The sequence below is a fragment of the Cryptomeria japonica genome, chromosome 7, assembly GCF_030272615.1.
Source record: "Cryptomeria japonica chromosome 7, Sugi_1.0, whole genome shotgun sequence".
Taxonomy (NCBI): Eukaryota; Viridiplantae; Streptophyta; class Pinopsida; order Cupressales; family Cupressaceae; genus Cryptomeria; species Cryptomeria japonica.
This window is the reverse complement of record NC_081411.1, coordinates 697,690,298-697,711,190: the sequence shown is the minus strand read 5'-3', so window position 1 is coordinate 697,711,190 and position 20,893 is coordinate 697,690,298. Positions and strand designations below refer to the sequence as shown.

The 20,893-nt window shown below is 35.5% G+C and overlaps 1 protein-coding gene across 1 annotated transcript in view; it reads left to right on the top strand.

The window, feature by feature from the left end:
• LOC131033060 (GDSL esterase/lipase At5g03610-like) overlaps nucleotides 1–5,872 on the top strand; it is a 30,023-nt gene extending 24,151 nt beyond the window's left edge. The window contains exons 2-5 of the mRNA XM_057964183.2: nucleotides 4,566–4,709; nucleotides 4,827–5,116; nucleotides 5,167–5,494; nucleotides 5,592–5,872. Coding sequence (XP_057820166.2) covers nucleotides 4,566–4,709; nucleotides 4,827–5,116; nucleotides 5,167–5,494; nucleotides 5,592–5,872 — 1,043 coding nt within the window. The remainder of the gene's footprint in view (nucleotides 1–4,565; nucleotides 4,710–4,826; nucleotides 5,117–5,166; nucleotides 5,495–5,591) is intronic.
• The last annotated feature ends 15,021 nt before the right edge of the window (nucleotides 5,873–20,893 follow it).

Below are 20,893 nucleotides of genomic sequence, written 5' to 3'. Positions count from 1 at the left end.
TGGTTGATTTATTAGTACAATCATTTGTTTATCTGTATCGGGATCTTTCAGCATTGTTTTGTATCATTTGCGCATTACTTCCGATGAAGTACTGGGGCATGTACTAATGGTGTCTACATGGGAGGTTCACCAAGATCCATGATCTTATGCAAAATGCAGTCATAGATCATTACGGCTTGCTGACTACAGCGTATACCTCGACCATATGAGCATGAACCATTACCAAGGATCCATATTCTTTATTCTTTATGTATATATTATTTGTTTGCAGGTACAATTCTCTTTCTTTGGTTCCTCCTACCTCATCCAAACTGGATAAAGGTTTTATCTCTTATTACGGTATGCACTTGTCTCAGGATATGATCAGCCTAAGATCAAGGAGGACGTTCCAAGTCATGCATGAAAGGAGATAATCCTTATCTGTTCCGCAAGCAATACTTAGGTCAACTTGATCCATTATATCAAGTTGCTTGTATTAACTTGCTATATAAAAATCCATGTAAGAAATACTCTGGTCATCTTGAATCTTTATGTCAAGTTGCTTGTATTTTCTTACAACATTTTAAAGCTCAATGATGAAAAATAAAGCACCATGGATCGTCATTCCATCTCATTTGTATATATTGCATTTCGTTGCATTCCACCCATCCATACATTCATAATAGCTGCATATCATGCATACGTAGTCATAATAATGCATACTCTATTTTACTCATCTTCTTCCATAGGACTCGATCCTAGTCCTCCATATCTTCTATCTAACATCAAATCCCCCCTCACCCTCCCTATCTTGATCATCAACATCATCCTAATCCCTTCATCGCTTCCCATCCTCACTCATCCACAAAATTAAGCCAGTTACTCTATCTACACAGATACATCGACTCCCACACACCTAGACTATCAACAGATACTCTGATCAAGTATCTTCGGGTCTCAACAGGTAATCGATTATGGTAATCCTAGACTACATCAGGCATTTATCACAATGACCTAGTCTCAACGGGGTTGCCATGATTCCCCACAACCATCCATCACACGCACATACTATTAATTGATCAACCAATCAAACACAATCCAATAGACAATTACATCAATTGTCTACATCTCAACGAGTATTTTGCTTCATATACCTTGACTTCATCAGACAATTACATCAATTGTCTAAGTCACCATCAGGTCACTTTGATTCACTTACTCAGACTTTATCATGTCCAAGCGACCAACTGACATCAACTGTCACGCTTTGACTTGACCGGGGCAATTCAACCGATTGCACTAGATTGTCCAAACAATTTTGATTAATTGTATAGCATCAATCCAAACCCCACACTACATCTGCTATGTATCTCTTGCATGACCTCAGGGTACTCGTTGGCTTGTTGTTTCTTCATATTCACTCCATTTTCTCCCATTCTTTCATCATTAGTTCTAATTTCTTCTATTCTACCTCCCCTCCGCTTTTCATTCTTTTTCGAGAGATCGCCCGATTTTTCAATAAAATTCGGCCCATCTCTCAAGGGGGCATACCACCCATTAAATTTACATTTTATGGGGCATTTCTTCACACCTATTTTTCTTTCTTTGAAACGACGCGATAAACCGCACCGTCTCAAAGAGGGGCAAATGTAGTCACATAAATCTGTCCACTTAATTAAATGAATACTTAGTATTTATTTGATTATTTAACCATCAATTAATAATTAATTAAATTAATATTTAATTAATTCATCTTAACCCTATTCTCCTATTAATTAAATAAATTATTCAATTTATTTGATTTAATTCACTTAACCAAATTCAGACCATTAATTAAATAAATAAATCATATTTATTTAATTAAATCTTCTCTCACATTTAAATAAATTAATATTTATTTAAAACCCCCAAAATCCCACCTCTCACATTTAAATAAATAAATCATTTATTTAAAATCACCTTTATCCTCCACCCACTTGCATTTTCCTACAAATACAAGTTGCACAATTATTTTAAATAAATAATTTATTTAAATCACCTTTATCCTCCACCCACTTGTATTTTCCTACAAAAGCAAGTTGCACAACTATTTTAAATAAATTATTTATTTAAAATCCTATTTATCCTCACCCACTTGAAACCTTTAATGGTTTCCCTTAAAGTATTCAAACTTGATGGCTTTAAAGTCTTCAAACTTGATGGCTTCCTTCTATAATCTTCTTAAGACTTTAATGGTTTTCCTTAAAGTCTTCAAGCCTTTAATGGTTTCCCTCAAAGTCTTCAAGCATTTTAATGCTTTATATTCATTTTTCTCATTTAAATAAATTAATATTTATTTGAATATTTATCCAAATGCAAATTACACCATTTAATTGAAATAAATGATTTTATTTTAATTGAAAATACCAAAATTTCTCCCACTTGCATTTTCCTACAAAATCCACTTGTATGCCTAAACCCCTTCTAGATTCTTCTAAACCCTTCCTAATTAGCCTAATCCATCCCCTAAATATTGTCACATTCCTAAGCAAATTGGAGTCACTTCTCAAAGACTCCAAAGTCTTTGAAAAGCAATTAATGCTTTGTGTGTTCAACAAATTAACCCTCAAAGTCTTTGATAACCATTGAAGGCTTTCAACCTTCAACCACTTAATCCCCAAAGTCTCCAATAACCATTAATGGTTACCTCAAACCCTCCCACATGGTTAAAACATTTGTTTTGACTCAACCTCTACCCAACCCAAAGGTCTCATCAAGCCTTTAATGCTTTGACCATGATTATCTCTTAATCATTTGCACAAAGGTTTATCCTTGGATTAACTCTTAATCCAATGGGTAATCTTAATTTAGACTTGACCCTTACCTTCTAGATAACCATGAGGTCTTCTCAGGCCTTTAATGCCTCCAACCTCTTCTCTCAACCCAATCCTATGTTGACACTTGTCACCATTTTATTGGTGCTAATTGTGCACATGGATCCCCAACTTTCAAACTTGGCCCTTGATTAAACCATTCAATCTTAACCCTTCATTTCCCCATTTCTTCTATAAATAGAACCCTTCTCCTCAAGCAAAAGAGAAGCATTAGAGTATTGTTGTTATACTGGCATTAGCATAGAGCTTTTTCATAGCATCACTATCTACTCTTGCATAGTATTTGCTTATCATATTCAACCATCTTGAATCTCCATATGGCATCCATGGCTAGTGCTAAAAGCTGAGAGCTACACTCATTTGGGACTTGGAGAGGAGAGAAACAAGGGAGAAGCATCAAAAGGCATCATGGAAGCATCTTAGGGAGGCTCTTCTCCTTTCTTTTATTTTGTTAAACTTCTTTCATGCTTTTTGAAATCTCTCTTGATATGTTTGGAATGGTTTTTAGTTCTTTGTTTTGTTTTTATGGTTGAAACTAACTTATTAACATTGAACTTTGTTGTTGCCTTGTCCCCATTTCCATGACATCATATATATATATATATGCCACATTGGCAGTGGCTTTTTTTAGTTTAGGTAGACCCATGTTTTGTCATGGTGTTTTATTGATACGGTGGCTTAATTTGGTCTATGCATTAATGGGTAAGGATGTGGGTCTAAAATGACTTATTCACTACACCACGTACGCAAGGGTTTCGTACCATTTGAAGCGTTTTATTAGCCGATGGTGTCACATGGTTCTCCCTGTACATCAATCTCGATGCATAAAGTCATATTTCTCTAGTTTTCATTTTTACCCGATAACAAGTACTGTCCAGCTCATATAACGTGTTTACTAGCTTTCATTTCTACCCACCAACAAGTATTTCCCTTCTCATATAGGGGAAGAGCACCAATAGATAACATAGTTCCAATAACCGTCACCTTATTGTCATGTTGACCCCCCCAATAGCCGTCATAGTGAAAACACCATTAATAAATTTGTTTTGTACCAATAGCTGATCATTTTTTGTAATTAATTGGCCCATTTATGCACAACTATTGGAACATTTGTCCCATTTGTGCACCACTATTGGAACATTTGTACACCACTATTGGGATATTTGTCAACAAGTACTAGCAAGTTTGAGTTGACGGTTACTAGAACATCTTTAGTTAGTTATCAGGCGACACTTTGAAATGTGTACTTTTTGACCTTTGTGCGCCACAACGTGCATCGTTACTACCCAGAAGCCAGATCAATAGCTATAAGCAGTTAAGTCACATACGAAGACAACTAAAAAAAAAATCAAAATCCGATGTACCGTTTAAGATTTGTAGATGCGCGAAGTTAGCTATGACGGCTACTGGTACTCTTCCCCTAACGTGTTTAAGATATTTAGTTTGCACTATTATAAATAATCAGCCTATTAAAACGTTAAAAAGTGGTGTTCAAGAAGACATTGACAGGCATATGATTAAAGTCAACCTGCCTCGATTTAGCAGTCATAATGTCGATAACTGAAGAAGATAGTTGAGTTCACAGCATTCCCTTTGACAGGTTTTCTCGACTAGAGATATGGATGCCATGTTTTCTCACCACCTCTTTCTGATAATCCCTCATTCTATATACTCGTATGGTTTTTTTATTTATTTAAATGAATTGATTTGCAGGGAGAGGCAATGCGGAGAAAGCGCAGGCGTTGTTTGTGTTTGGAGAGTCATATGCCGACACAGGAAATCACGATCGATACAATCAAAGCGTAAACCAGCCTTGGAGACGACCGTACGGTTTGACATGGCCTGGCTATCCTGCAGGCAGATATTCTTCTGGAAAAATCCAGACAGATTTTTTGGGGTAAACCTTCCAGCTTCCACTCTCAAATTGTGAAATTTAGGGTTTTAAGCAGCCTTTGTCTTATTTATCTGTGGCAGGGGATAGTTTAGTACTTCCTGCTCCCACAGCTTATGAGCTGCTGAAAAGTCATGACTGTAAATCAAATGCGAAGAAGATTAGACAAGGAGTGAATTTTGCAGTGGAAGGCAGTGGAATATTTGAAGACTACGGTTTCAAAACTATAGCACAACAGGTGAAGCAGTTTAAAGAGCTGATAGGGGGAAGTCAGGAGTTCGATTCTCACAAGCTCTCGCGGTCTTTAGTTCTTATCTCTGCGGCTGTTAACGACTACCGTGCATTCCTCGCTAGCAGAAACGGATCCATTGAGGTAATTTTAGATCTGAGGGGCCCTTTCTTCGCTTCATGTAAATATTTCAGAACATCCATTATTTCTCACTTTGTGAGTTTATTACAGGACTGAAAGATCTGGTGAAACCTGTAGTAAGCGGGACAATCGACGCTGTGAAAGAACTGTATAAAAGTGGGCTTAGGAATTTTGTGGTGAGTAATATTGATCCCTTTGGGTGCGCGCCTCAGATCGGCAAAACATCGTGTGACTCAAACTACGATGAAATTTTAGCTCTTCATATAGAATTATTGAAGGGGGCCATAGAAATCCTCAAATCGGATCTCAAGGAATTGTCCATCATAATTTCAGATTTGGTGTCTGCAATTAATCATATCTTCTCCAGTCCTGCACAATTTGGTACTTCAAAATCTATACTTTTGCTGTGTGCCGAGTAAATCTTCAAAAACTCTGCCATATGAATAATATAACATCTGTTCTTGAAATTGTGTGACAGGTTTTGTGGATTTGTTCGGTCCTTGCTGTGCTGCAAAAGGTAGGGTTGATATGTGTGGAGAGGTGGATCAAGTAGGAAGGGCTTTATTTGAGGTGTGTTCAAACGTAGATGAAAAGTTCTTCTGGGATTCAGGCCATCCAGCACAGAGAGGATGTCATGCGATAATGTGGCTGTACAGTAATGGAGCAAAAGGGGAGAATTGCAGTATCAGTTTTATTGAGGGGGCGCCAAACGTTATTGAGTGGGTAGAGTCACTTGGTTTTGTGGCTTACAATATCTGAACTATGTTTTCACCTAAATAACAGCTTTTTATAGGCAATTTGTGGATCTATTTAATGAATACCATGTATCAAATGATTTAAGAACTTTTCTTTAAAACATTTTAAGATTCTCTGCAGGAAGCCAAACTTTTATTTTATATTTAAGAGAATAATTTGTTCAGTGCAATTGTGCAACCGTCAGAAACGTAGATTAAATGCCTTGCTGCAAAATATCACTGGATGCTTTCGATGGTGGATTCCTTTGACATCAAGCATTTATATTAATACGCCATTGATAGTTTAGTCTTTCTAGTATATCAAACGTGAATTAGTGAATGAAGATACAAATATATTTATATTACATCTGAACATTTTATATTCATGAATGATGCGGAAGAGTTCATATAAAATTTAAAGCTATTAAAAACTATTAAAGTCAAATGAAAATGAATGTGTTTCCTATGAATGCGGAATTTTAAAATTTTGTATGCCTTTTTAACTTTATATAATTTTGATACTTCGTGTTTCGTGATAAGTAGTCTAAAATTTTTGCACCAAAAATCGTGACTGTAGAATGAACGATGAGCAGGCGTTTATGGGCTTTCTTCCGGTGAAGCACGTTTTTGTGATCTTCGTTGGACGCTTTTTTTCACACCGTTGCAAAGTTAGAATAGAAAAAACAGAGCTGACGATACGAGGGGAATCTGTCATGTGTCAGTCATAAAAACACAAAAGCGTCGGAAATGTGGGCCTAATTTAATTTTTTTCAACTGAAAATGAACGAGCTGGATTAATTGGATTTTTTTCATAGGGAACGCCTTCGGCCTAAATATTAAATATTAAATAAATTTTAATTAATCCATATTTATATTTATAATGATTAGAAAAAATTAAACAAATGTCACATAATGACGAGTATTTGCTATCAGAGTATAGTAATAAAGATATTTATTCTAATTTCTAATTATTGTAATCTTGAATCATTGTTATTTTAAAATTATATTAGAATAATAATATTTATGTAATAACTTTTATTTTAATAAATTAATATAAACTAGCAATTGCACTTTGGTGTGCAATGGGTATGCCAAAGAGGTGTGGAAGGTCAATTGGGGAAAATTTGGTCTATTTTTTGGATAAATTTGTGTAGTGCAGGACGTCAATTTGTGGCTATTATGTTGTTTGTACAACAAAGGACTTAATTGAGAGGTGATAGCCTAAAATTGACTATGCATCCACTTACAAGGATTCAATCATAATTGAAATGAAACCTTTGTATTGAGAAGATAATCAAGTTTTATTAGCAACAAGCTCATATTATCTTTGCAATAGGGTGAGTGCAAGAGTGAGATTGAGATAGGGCTAGAAAGACGAATATACAGAGGGGTAAGAGTGAGAGAGAGATTCGTAAAGAGATAGACAAGAAGATGAAGATATAGATGGATTTGAAGATAGAGATGGAGAATGGGGAGAGGAAGATGGAGAGAAGGAGAGAGATATGAGAGAGATACAAAGAGAGGGGAGAGGAATATATATATATATATATATATATATATAGAAGAGAAAAATAAATAGTTGGAGAGATGAAGATATAGAAAGATAAAGATGGAGATAAGAAGTGATATATAGAGAGAGGGATATATATAGTGGTAGAGAGAGATAGAGATAGAGATAGAGGGATAAATGAAAGAAGTGATAGGGAGAGATAGATATAGAGAGGAAAAGGGATATGGATATAAAGGTCCAAAAAGAGGGAGAATGAGAGAGAGATGGATGGATAGAAGGAGGCATGTCTAGATATTAGGGGAGAGATGAAGATAGAGCAAAGAGGAGGGAAAAAAAGATAGGGAAAGGGAGAGGGGGAGATAAAGATAGAAAGAGAGGGGAGAGAGAGAGGGAGATAAAGAGGAAGAGATAGAGAGAGATATAAAGGAAGAGGGAGAGGTTGTATATATATATATATATATATATATATATATATATATAGAGAGAGAGAGAGAGAGAGAGAGAGAGAGAGAGAGAGGGGGGTAAGATAAAGAGGGCTGGCCTAGAGAGAGAGAGTGGGGCAAATTGATATAGATAGAGGAAAATATAGTAGACAGAGAGGGATAGAGAGGTAGAGATATATGTACAGAAAGAGATAGATAACGAGCCAAAAAGAGAAGGAGACAAATATAGAAAAAGATATATTGTGAAAGAGATATGGAGAAAATGAGAGAGAGGGGGGGAAAGAGTGAGAGAAAGGAGTTGAAAAAGACAAGTAATAGAGAGAGAAAGGTTAAGACTCTAGAGAGGGAGCGAGATAAAGAGGGAGAAAGATAGAGATAGAGATAGAGAGAGATAGAGAGAGAGGGAGAAACATGGAGTGTGTCTATATACATTAGAGAGAAGAAGTAGAGAAATATAAAAAGAGGGAGTGATGGGGAGATAAGGAGAGATAAGATAGAAAGAGGGAGAGAAGCAATATATAAGGATATAAAGAGATAGATATGTTTCAAGGTGTGCGCCCTTCGTCTCCTTGTGTTGTGTAGCACAACGCTTGGATTTGTGACATGGTTTAACCACCTCTTGTGGATTCTATAAGTCTAGTGGTTGTATCGCAGATTAACAGATCGATCTTTTGGTGCAATGACAACCGCACTTGTAACAAGTGGTATCACAGCTTGGTCACAAGTTCAAAACCCTCACTTTCACTACAGGGGATTGTTGCAAGGTGTGTGTCCTTGGTCTCCTTGTGTTGTGTAGTGCAGCGCTCAGGTTTTTAACATGGCTTAACCGCCTCTTGTGGATTCTATAAGTCTAGTGGTTGTATTGGGGATTAACAGGTTGATCTTTTGGTGCAACGACAACCACACTTGTAACAAGAAATAGGGATAGAAAGGATCAAGAGAGTAAATATAACTTGTAAAATATAGAGGGAGTGAGAAAGAGAGAGATGAAAGGAGAGAAAAAGGGGGAGAGGAAGAAATAGAGATAGAAAAAAGGTGAGAATTAGAGAGGGGGAGATAGAGAGATAGAAAGATAAATATATAGGAAGTGATGTATGGAGAGGTAGAGAGTGATATGGAGAGAGTGAGAGAGGTGAAGGAAGAGGAGAAATAGAATAGAGATAGCGAGGGAGAAATACGCTAGAGTGTGTGTTTGTGTGAGCGAGAGAGATATAGACATAAAGATAAGGAGGGAGTAAAACAAAATGTGTGTGAGTAAAAGATATATAGAGATATATATAATGAGGAAGAAAGATATACAAAAAAATAGAGAGGGGGGAGAGGGAGAGAGATGATATAGAAGTAGAGAGATATAAAAAGAGGGGGTGAGAAGGCGATGTTAGGGTTTCAAGCAGATCCGAAGCAAATATGAACTAACAATCATATGCAGATTTAAATACAAAATATAAAGAAATAAAATAGGACACAGATAACACAGAGATTTAACATGGTTCACCCAGAATGGGTTACGTCCACCATACAGAGCCATCCAATCTTTCTTATTATCTAGCAAAAATAGTACATCAATCTTACAATGCCTTAAGCATCCCAGTCGCTTATAACATGCGTTTTTAGGGCAACAAACAAAGTCATCTTTTTTTAGGGTTTTATTACAATGTCAGTTTTCATCAACAAAAAAAAGGGCAAAAAATCTCAATAATCTCCCACTTTGAGAATGGTCAGGCTCCACACCAAAGAATCTCCCACTTGGAGACTGATACTAGACGACATAGCTGTACTTGCAGCATCCACTAGATAAAACACTTGGACTTGACTGGTATAAATTCCACAATTATCAGTCAAGAAGACCAACAGAAACTTATGAAGAAATAAGCTTCTCCTGTGGAACTGCCTTCGTGAACATATCGACAGGATTCTCACTTGTGTGAATCTTCTCAAGCCGTAACTGACCCTCCTCCAAAATAGTCTGGATGAAGTGGTACCTGAGCTGAATGTGCTTTGTCCTTGAATGAAAAGCAGAGTTCTTTGCAAGATGAATGGCACTCTGGCTATCGGTATACAATGGGCGATCCTCCTATGTCTGACCCAAATCCTCCAGAAAACATTGTAACCAAATTATCTCCTTGCTAGCTTCTATAGCAGCAACATACTCAGCTTCAGTGGTTGAAAGTGCAACAACCTTTTGTAGCCTAGAAATCCAACTGACTGCAGTTCCCCCTATAGTAAAAACATACCCTGTAGTACTCCTCCATGAATCAATATCGCCTGCTAGATCAGAGTCAACAAATCCCCTCAGAGCAGCATTAGATCCTTTAAAACATAATGCCTTCGTAGTAGTTCCTTTCAAATACCGAAGAATCCATTTCACAGCATTCCAATATTCCATACCCGGATTAGTCATAAATCTGCTCACAACTCCCACTGCATGTGCAATATCTGGCCTTGTGCATAGAATTGCATACATTAGACTACCAACAGCTGATGAATACAGGATGTTAGACATTTTATTTACCTCTTCCTGTGCCTTTGGGCACATCTCCTTAGTCAATTTGAAATGACTAGCCAAAGGTGTACTAACTGCTTTTGCATCCTACATGTTAAATCTTTTCAACATCTTCTTTATATACTCACTTTGGGACAAATTCAAGGTTCTCTTTTTCCTGTCCCGTGTAATCCTCATACCGAGAATTTGCTTAGCTGCACCCAAATTCTTCATAGCAAATGACCTGGCTGATTTTTGTTTAAGATCATTTATGTGTTCCATGTTAGACCCAACAATAAGCATGTCATCAACATAAAGCAACAGGATAATATAACTGCCATTATCCAATCTCTTAAAATATACACAATGATCAGAATGACATCTATGATAACCGTGTTCAGCCATGAAACTATCAAATTTTAAATACCATTGTCGGGGTGCTTTCTTTAGGCCATACAAAATTTTCTTCAACCTGCACACCAAGTTATCCTTACCTTTCACCTCATATCCCTGTGGTTGCAACATGAAAATTTCCTTCTCCAAATCTCCATGGAGAAAAGTTGTTTTGACATCTAATTGTTCGAGATGTAAATCATCTGCAGCCACAAGACTAAGTACAGTTCTAATTGAAGTCATTTTTACAACTGGAGAAAATATTTCATCATAATCTATACCCTTTTTCTGTGCAAAAACCTTTTACCACAAGTCTGGCCTTATATCTTTTCTGACCTCCTTCCTCCTCCTTCAGCCGATAAACCCATTTGTTAGGCAAGGCTCTTTTTTCTGCAGGTAAAGGGACTAAGTCCCAAGTCTTATTTTTCATCAAGGAGTCCATCTCCTCTTTCATGCCTAGCTCCCACTGTTGTTTGGCATCCACCTGCATTGCTTCTTCATATTCTTCTAGTTCACCAGAATCAGTTAATAATATAGAATACAAAGAAGGAGAAAATCTTTCAGGGGGTCTACTTGACCTCATAGAACATCTAACACTTGCAGGAGTTTGTAGGGCATTCTGTTGTTGTTGAGCATCAAGTACTTGTGGCATTTCATTTTTCAGGAATCTCATCCAACACCACATATTCTTGCTTGCCCTGTTCATGCTTCTTTTCTTGCATCTATTTTTTATACATAACCTTCTCATTGAATATAACATCTCTACTTTTAATTATTTTCTTATTTTCAAAATCCCATAACCGATAGCCATATCATCTATCTCATATCCAATGAAGGTACATTTTTGAGATTTAGCATCAAGCTTGGTTCTGTTTTCTTTATCAACATGGACAAAAGCTTCACAACCAAAGGTTTTCAGAAAAGAATAATTTACCTTTTCACCAGTCCATGCCTCCTCCGGAATACCACCATCCAAAGGGGCTGAAGGTCCTCTATTTATCAAATAGACAGCAGTATATACAACATCTGCCCAAAAATGTAAGGGCAATCCAGCATGCAATCTCATGCTCCTCGTGCGTTCCATGATAGTCCTATTCATTCTCTCTAACACACCATTTTCCTATGGAGTTCCTGGAACTATCTTCTGCTTTTGAATCCCATTTAAGGAGCAATAATCTTCAAATGCTTTGCTGCAATACTCACCTCCATTATCCGATCTGAGACACTTCAACTTTTTTCTTGTCTCATTCTCAACCAAATCTTTCCATTTCTTAAAAGTTTCAAAAACATCTGATTTTTGTTTTAGGAAATATACCCATGTTTTTCTGGTTGAGTCATCAATAAAAATAACATAATAACAAGAGCCGCCAAGAGATGATACCTGAGTTGGTCCCCATACATCTGAATGCACAAGCTCTAACTTCTCACTCTTCTTCTCTCTCCCAACCTTGAGAAATCTGACTCTTTTCTGTTTTCCATTAACATAGTTTTCACAGAACTCTAAATCAATCTTCTTTAGTCTTGGCAATAGATTTTTGGAGTGAAGGATTTTCATCCCTTTCTCACTCATGTGCCCAAGCCTATGGTGCCACATTATCGAATCTGTTCTTGCAACATCTATTGTTGTTGTCCCTGCAGTAACTTTATTTGTAGCAGCTAAGGTAGAGTAAGTGTTAGCAGTACACAGATATAATGTACCTACCTTCGCACCTTTAGCTACTACTAATGATCCTTTAGTGACCTTCCAGATATTGTCTCAGAAGGTAACTATGCAACCTTCACTACCTAGTTGCCCTGCAGAAATTCAATTTCTTCTTAAATTAAGAACGTGTCTTACCTCTTGCAGAAACCAGTCATTTCCATTCTGCAACTTGATCTTTATCTTTCCTTTTCCAACAATTTGATAGGGCTCATCATCACCCAAATATACCTATCCAAAATCACCTTGAACATAATCTAGAAAATATTTTCTATGGGGTGTAGCATGAAATGAAGCCCCATAATCTATTACCCAGGAATCATTAACATTATCCAAACATAAGATTAAAGCATCTTGTAAAGTATTACTTGCAATATTATCTTCCTTCCTGTCATTTTCATTTTTGTCTCCTTTGTTTTTCCGAGACCAACAATCTTTCTTTAGATGACCAGGCTTTTCGCAGTACTAGAAATCTTTCTTTTCTCTAGATTGAGAGCATCCTTTGTTTGACTTCCCTCGTGACTTCTCATTCCAAGGGCCTTTTCCTCTTTCCTTTGATCTTCCTCTGTTCTCCACATTCAAAACACTACTTGATGATGTTGAAGTCTCACCTGTGCTTTTCCTTCGCATTTCCTTGCTTAGGATAACACCAACAATATCATCAAATACCAAAGTATTTTTACCAGAGACAAAGTTACTTACAGCCATAACCAAGCTATTCCAGCTTTCTGGCAAAGAACATAAAACCAAGAGAGCCCTAACCTCTTCTACAAAAGTAATTTTTACCAAGGACAATTGACTGGTAGTTGTATTAAATTCATTTAAGTGCTCTGCTATAGATCCTCCCGCACTCATTTTCAAATTAAACAAACGCTTCATAAGAAATACCTTATTCGAAGCCGAGGGTTTCTCATACAACTTAGCCAATGTCGCCATCAAATCTACAGTCATTTTTTATTTTTTTATACTGAATGCTACAGACGGTGCAAGGCACAATTGAATGGATCCCAGTGCCTTTCTATCTAAAATTTCCCACTCTTCATCTAACATTGCGGTCACTTTCTTTGCCTTTCCTTCCAATGGCCGCCACAAATCCTTTTGATACAGGTAATCCTCCATCTGCATTTTCCATAACTGATAATTCTGGTCGTTAAACTTTTCGACCTTGAATTTGGAATCCTCCATTGCTCCCACTCAATTATGAAAGTCCTGCCAATTTATAGAAAACCTCGTTCTGATACCAATTGTTAGGGTTTCAAGCAGATCCAAAGCAAATATGAACTAACAATCATATGCACATTTAAATACAAAAGATAAAGAAATAAAATAGGACACAAATAACACAGAGATTTAACGTGGTTCTCCCAGAATGGGTTACGTCCACCATACACAACCGTCCAATCTTTCTTATTATCTAGCAAAAATAGTACATCAAATTTACAATTCCTTAAGCATCCCAGCCGCTTATAACATGCATTTTTAGGGCAACAAACAAAGTCGGCTTTTTTAGGGTTTTATTACAATATCGATTCTCATCAACAAAATAATGGCAAAAATTGTTTTCTCAGGGGCTGCGGCCCCTGAACCCCCACAGTGGGCTTTGCCTGCTTTCCTGGGGCCCGGCCTTGCCCCGAACGCCGACAAGGATACATGCCTAGTGTACAATACTTTGTTGATCAGTCACGACATATCAACAGGTGAGAGATATGGATAGAGAGAGGGAGAGATGGAGAGCTAGATAGAGTGGGAAGGATAGAAGGGGTAAAGAGAGATATATAGGGAGAGGTACGGAAATATAGATAAAGGAGAGAGATGGAGATGGATATAATAATCAAATTACATGCTACCATCAGCATAACTCCCCAAGGACATATGATATCCTTAAATTATTGGCATGAAATGAGTAATAAGAACTTAGTTACTCTTTCTTTCTCTCTCTCTCTAAACATTTAATTTAGGTGTTAAGTTGAAATTTATTTTATTATACAAATTAGAATAAAATTCAAATAATTATTCTATAATAAAAAAATTTAAACAACACAAAATGTATGAATTCTAATATATCTTTTAATTATTATTTTTAATTCCATTAAAAAACACATAATTAGAATACAATTTCAACTTATTAAAAAATCAACCCTTAAAAGAAGAAGTGGAAAAACTAGAATAAATTAAAAAATAATATAATATTGCCCGTTAATGGGCATGGGTGGGTTCAATCTATCTCTTCCTCTCAATCTAAGGAGATTTGGAAGCAACCTTCGAAGGTGTGGTGGAAGATTAACTTTGATGGTGCATTTAAAGGTAATCCTAGACCATCTGGTGTTCGATTCATTGTCTGAGATTGGAAAGGGGATGTGGTGGCTTTGGGAGCTAAAAATATTGACCCAGGAACTCACAATGTGGTGGAAGCATTAGCTGCATTGATTGCAATCAGATTTTGTAGGAAGATAGGTGTTAGAAGGTTTCATCTAGAGGGGGATTCTCTGATCATCATTCAAGCAATAATGAAGGGAACAATTGAGGCATGGCATCAATAAAATTTAATTCTCAGTATTGTGGAAGAGTTAAATAATTTTGAAGACTTCAAAGTGAGTCATGTCAGAAGGTCGGGAAATCTGGAGGTGAACATTCTTTCTAAATGGGCTTTAACATTTAATGAGAAAGGTCAAATGAGATTCGAAGACCTTCAGCATATAAGAATTGAGGATTTTTAAATTTATGGAAACTATCAAAGATTAAAAGTAGTATTTGTTTGGTACACTTTGAGTACAAGAAATGAAGATCGTGTTGTTTTTTTGGTGGTGGGTAATTATGTTGGACAGGTTCATTAATGAAAGAGAGAGAGCTAAGAGGAGCCACATTTAATTTTCGGTCACTTTCTCTTTTCATTGTTTGATGTTTAGTCTGAAATAGTGGTAGAGTAGAGTGGTTGAAACGCTCTCCAGAAGTGGAGGTTCTATGAAGGTTTGAAGGTGGTTGTGGTGTGCTGGGTGGTGAAATGGAGGTGAATTTCACCTTGCGAACTCGGAATCAATAATGCCCCTTTTACGGGGATTTAACAATAAAGAGAGTGCAGAGTTTTTTCAAGTTTTGGGATGAACATCTTGCACCATGTATTTATCTCATCATGGGCAAGGCCTTTGTGGGGATAAAGATCAATACAAGACAAGTATGGATGTTTATTCATTGATTATGGCATGGGGTTTGGATGTTGGTGAAGACACTAGAATAGTGAGATGGGTAATGGAGGCCCTGGCTCCAAATGAATACCTAGGCGAAATGGAGTCCTTTCTAGAATGGGCGGTACCTGGGGTGGGATTCGATATTGGTGAAGGTGTTGAGCATAGGGGATTAAGATGGTAATAATTCTGTGATATGGTCACGAGGACAATGTAAATTCCATCACCGGGCAAAAGCATGGAATGGATGGGATGTCCCAAAGCTCCTGGTGCAGATTAAAGAGCTGGATGCAATAATTGAAAGAGCCAAGGCTCAGGTAGAGGGTGTGGGGAGGAGGATTTTTTGCTTGAGGAAGTCAAGAGTGTGTAACGAGCTGGGTGGTGAAGAGAGTTCTTCGAAGAAGTGTTAATGTCATCTGGAGTATGTAGTTGTTTTGACTCCAGTGAATTCTGTGAATGGTGTTTTTGTCCACTTTTTTAATAATTTTGTTATGGTTGTTATACTGTTTGGTCAGGGAGTAGATTTTGGCATTAATTATGTATTTTTTGATGTAGAACATGTCGTTTATGGGTTAGTTGGATCAGATAGGGATGCATCTCATTGATAGCTATGGTTTTTTTGGAAAGTTCAAATTTAGACTTTAGACTTTTGTATATCCCTTTGAATATTAATAAAAATAATATTATTACCAATAAAAAAATGATAATAATAGAATATCTAATAAAAGAAGATAATATTAAAAGAAAATAGTAAGAAAAGAAAGATTTTAATTCAAAATATAATTATTCTTATTATTTAAATTTTAATAATACAAATAATTATAGATTAAATTATAATAATTTTTCATTATTATAAAAAGACAAATAATTAAAATGAATTTTAAACTTAAAGAAAAATTAACTCAAAATAAATGATATTAAAATTTATATATTTTATTTTTTATTATTAAAGATCTCTTTTTAAAAATTAATAAAATTTAATCAATTAATTTGATAGTCTTCATTCTTCTCCCCAATTTTAAACCATTGATTTCAATAAGTAGGTTGTTCACTTCATATTGAGAATGCTTCAACATAATAATTATAATATAATACAAATTTTATAGTGAATTTTTTTTTTTTTTAAGAGCATAATCCTAATTTAATTTAAATTTTTTTCATAATTATAATAATAAAATTTAAATTAATCTCAAATATAATTACTAATTTGTAGTAAAATATTATAATATTTTGTATATTTATTTAATATTAATTATAATTAGTTTTAATAAAATAAATATTAATAACTATAAAAGAGAAATTAGAATTTTAAAATAACTTAATGAAAAATATTTAAATTTATGACTAAAACTTATTAAATTATTTTGTATATATTAAAATGATTAAAAAATTTATGATTTTCTAAAAGTATTTAAAAATAGAATGATTTAAAAATATATATAAAATATAATTATAAAGAATAAATATAATAATTAGGTTTATTTTTTAATAGAAATATTTGTATTTAATTTCATTTAAACTAAATGAAATCCTTATAATTGGTTTTATTATCTATATTTTTAGATAAAAATAATAATTATGAAAAATTTATATGTCTATTTAGAAAAAATATCTGATTTCCAATATATTATAAATGATAAAAAAAATTAAAAAAACTATTTAAAATAGATATTTCAGTTTTTAAATTATTTTGAATGTTAAATATAGAGGGGGTGAGCAAGAGGGAGAGATGGAAGGAGAGAAAAAGGGGGAGATGAAGAAATAGAGATAGAAAGATGGTGAGAACTAGAGAGGGGGAGATAGAGAGATAGAAAGATAAATATATAGGAAGTGATATATGGAGAGGTAGAGAGGGATATGGAGTGAGTGAGAGAGGTGAAGGAAGAGGGGAAAGAGAATAGAGATAGCGAGGAAGAAATAGGCTAGAGTGTGTGTTTGTGTGAGTGAGAGAGATATAGACATAAAGAAAAGGAGGGAGTAAGACAAAATGTGTGTGAGTAAAAGATATATAGAGATAGATATAAAGAGGAAGAAAGATATACAAAAAAATAGAGAGGAGGGAGAGGGAGACAAATGATATAGAAGTAGAGAGATATAAAAAGAGGGGGTGAGAAGGAGAGAGATGAGGATAGAGAGAGGGAGATATGGAGAGCTAGATAGAGTGGGAAGGATAGAAGGGGAAAAGAGAGATGTAGGGAGAGGTAAGGAGATATAGATAAAGGAGAGAGATGGAGATGGATAGAATAATCAAATTACATGCTACCATCAGTATAACTCCCCAAGGACATATGATATCCTTAAATTATTGGCATGAAATGAGTAATCAAAACTTAGGACTTTTTCTTTCTCTCTCTCTAAACATTTAATTTAGGTGTTAGGTTGAAATTTATTTTATTATACAAATTAGAATAAAATTCAAATAAAATTATTCTATAATAAATAAAATTTAAACAAGATAAAACGTATGAATTCTAATATATCTTTTAATTATTATTTTTAATTCCATTAAAAAAACACATAATTAGAATACAATTTCAACTAAATAAAAAATCAACCCTTAAAAGAAGAAGTGGAAAAATTAGAATAAATTAAAAATTAATAGAATATTGCCCATTAATGGGTGTGGATGGGTTCAATCTAGCTCTTCCTCTCAACCTAAAGAGATTTGAAAGCGACCTTCGAATGGGTGGTGGAAGATTAACTTTGATGGTGCATCTAAAGGTAATCCTAACCCATCTGGTTTGGGATTCATTGTCTGAGATTGGAAAGGGGATGTGGTGACTTTAGGAGCTTAAAAACGTGTCCCAGGAACTAATAATGCGGCTGAAGCACTAGCTGCATTGATTGCAATAAGATTTTATAGGAAGATAGGTGTTAGAAGGTTGCATCTGGAGGGGGATTCTTTGATCATCATTCAGGCAATAATGAAGGGAATAATTGAGACATGGCATCTATAAAATTTAATTCTCAATATTGTGGAAGAGTTAAATAATTTTGAAGACTTCAAAGTGAGTCATGTCTGAAGATCGGGAAATGTGGAGATGAACATTCTTTCTAAATTGGCATTAACCTTTAATGAGACAGATCAAATAAGATTAGAAGACCTTCAGAATATTGAGGAGTTTTAAATTTTTGGAAACTATCGTAGATTAAAAGTAGTATTTGTTTGGTACAACTTGAGTACAAGAAATGAAGATGTGTTGTTTTTTTGGCAGTGGGTAATTATGTTTGACAAGTTCATTAATGAAAGACAAAGAGCTGGTAGGAGCCACATTTAATCGCCAGTCACTTTCTCTTTTCATTGTTTGATATTTAGTCTGAAATAGTGGTGGAGAAGAGTGGTTGAAATGCTCTCCAAAAGTGGAGGTTCTGTGAAGGTTTGAAGGTGGTTGCAATGCGTAGGGTGGTGAAATGGAGGTGAATTTCACCTTGCAAACTCAGAAGAAATTATGCCCCTTTTATAGGGATTTAACAGTGAAGAGAATGCGGAATTTTTTCAAGTTTTGGGATGAACATCTTGCGCCATGTATTTATATCATCATGGGAAAGGCCTTTGATGGGATAAAGTATCGATACAAGACAAGGATGGATGTTTAGTCATTAATTATGGCATGGATTGTAGAGGTTGGCGAAGACACTTGAATAGTGAGATGGGTAATGGAGGCTCTGGTTCCAAATGAATACCTAGGCAAAATGGAGTCCTTTCTGGAATGGGTGGTATGTGGGGTGGGATTCGATAATGGTGAAGGTGTGGAGCATGAAGGGTAGGGGATTAAGATGGTAATAATCCATTTTGTGAGATGGTCGCGAGGATAATGTAAATTCCATCACGGGGAAGAAGCATGGAATGGATGGGATGCCCCGAAGCTCCTGGTGTAGATTAAAGAGCTGGATGCAATAATTGAAAGAGCCCAGGCTCAGGCAGAGGGTGTGGGGAGGAGGGTTTTGTGTTAGAGGAAGCCGAGAGTGTGTAGCTGGTTGGGTGGCAAAGCAAGTTCTTCGAAGAAGTGTTAGTGTCATCTAGAGTATGTAGTTGTTTTAACTCAAGCGAATTTTGTCAATGATGTTTTTGTCCTCTTTTTTAGTAATTATGTTATGGTTGTTATACTATTTGGTCAGGGGTAGATTTTGCCATGAATTATGTTGTTTTTGATGTAGAACATGTCATTTATGGGTTTGTTGGATCAAATGCGGATTCATCTCATTGATAGTTATGGTTTATTTGGAAAGTTGGAATTTAAACTGTAGACTTTTGTATATCTCTTTGAATATTAATAAAAATAATAATAATATAATATCTAATAAAAGAAGATAATATTAAAAGAAAATATTAAGAAAAGAAAGATTTTAATTCAAAATATAATTATTCTCATTATTTAAATTTTGATAATACAAATAATTATAGATTAAATTATAATAATTTTTCAAGAGATAGCGGAACTGGCTCTGCAAAAACTATTGGAGGTTAATGGCGGAGTAGGGCAGAACATAGGTAAACCGAATGGGTGGCGAGGCCCAGAGGGAGATGAGATGGTGGTGGACCTTAGGGTGAAACTTGAAGAACATAGCCAGCTCTGGGAAAACCACATAGTGATCGCAAGGATAATTGGCCTTAATTGCTCAAGGAAAAATATTAAACTCTGGGTGGCAGAAAGTTGGGGAGACCATATTGTTATCAAATTTATCCGGAGGGGATTTTTTGTGGTGCTCTTTGAAAACCAATCGGTTAGAGATCGCATCCTCAAACAAGAGAACTAGTATACAGAAAAACATGCGGTGTACTTGCAACCATGGACACCTAACTTTAACCTAATTCCTTTGGTAGTCTATTCAAGCCTGATATGGGTCAATCTGTATAATCTGCCAATAGAATACTAAGGAGAGTCTTACTTGGAGAAGATAGGTAGGATGTTAGGAACGGTATTGGTAATTGATTTCGATGATGAGGAAGATTTATGTAAATTGGTAAAAATAAAAGTTGTTGCAGTTAAAAAAAATCCCAGAGTATATCCGTTTACAAACTGCAAACGGATTATGGAGACAACGGTTAGAAATCGATAAAGACAGGAGACATTGCTCCAAATGTGGCAGCAAGTCCCGTGCTATGGAGAATTGCAGAATGTTTTTTAGGAAGGCTAGGAATCCCCTCAAAAAATCAAAACAACAGTGGAGGAGGAAATCAGAAAAAATGGTTATGGATTCGGTGGTAGAGAGAGATGAAGTTAAATCCCCTAGGTGAAAAGAAAAGGAAGGTAACTCTCCCGCGAAGATTGGAGGAGAAGCCAAGGTAACGGAGACTAGGATTGCTGATGCAATTCCTTCTTCAGTTGAAGGTGA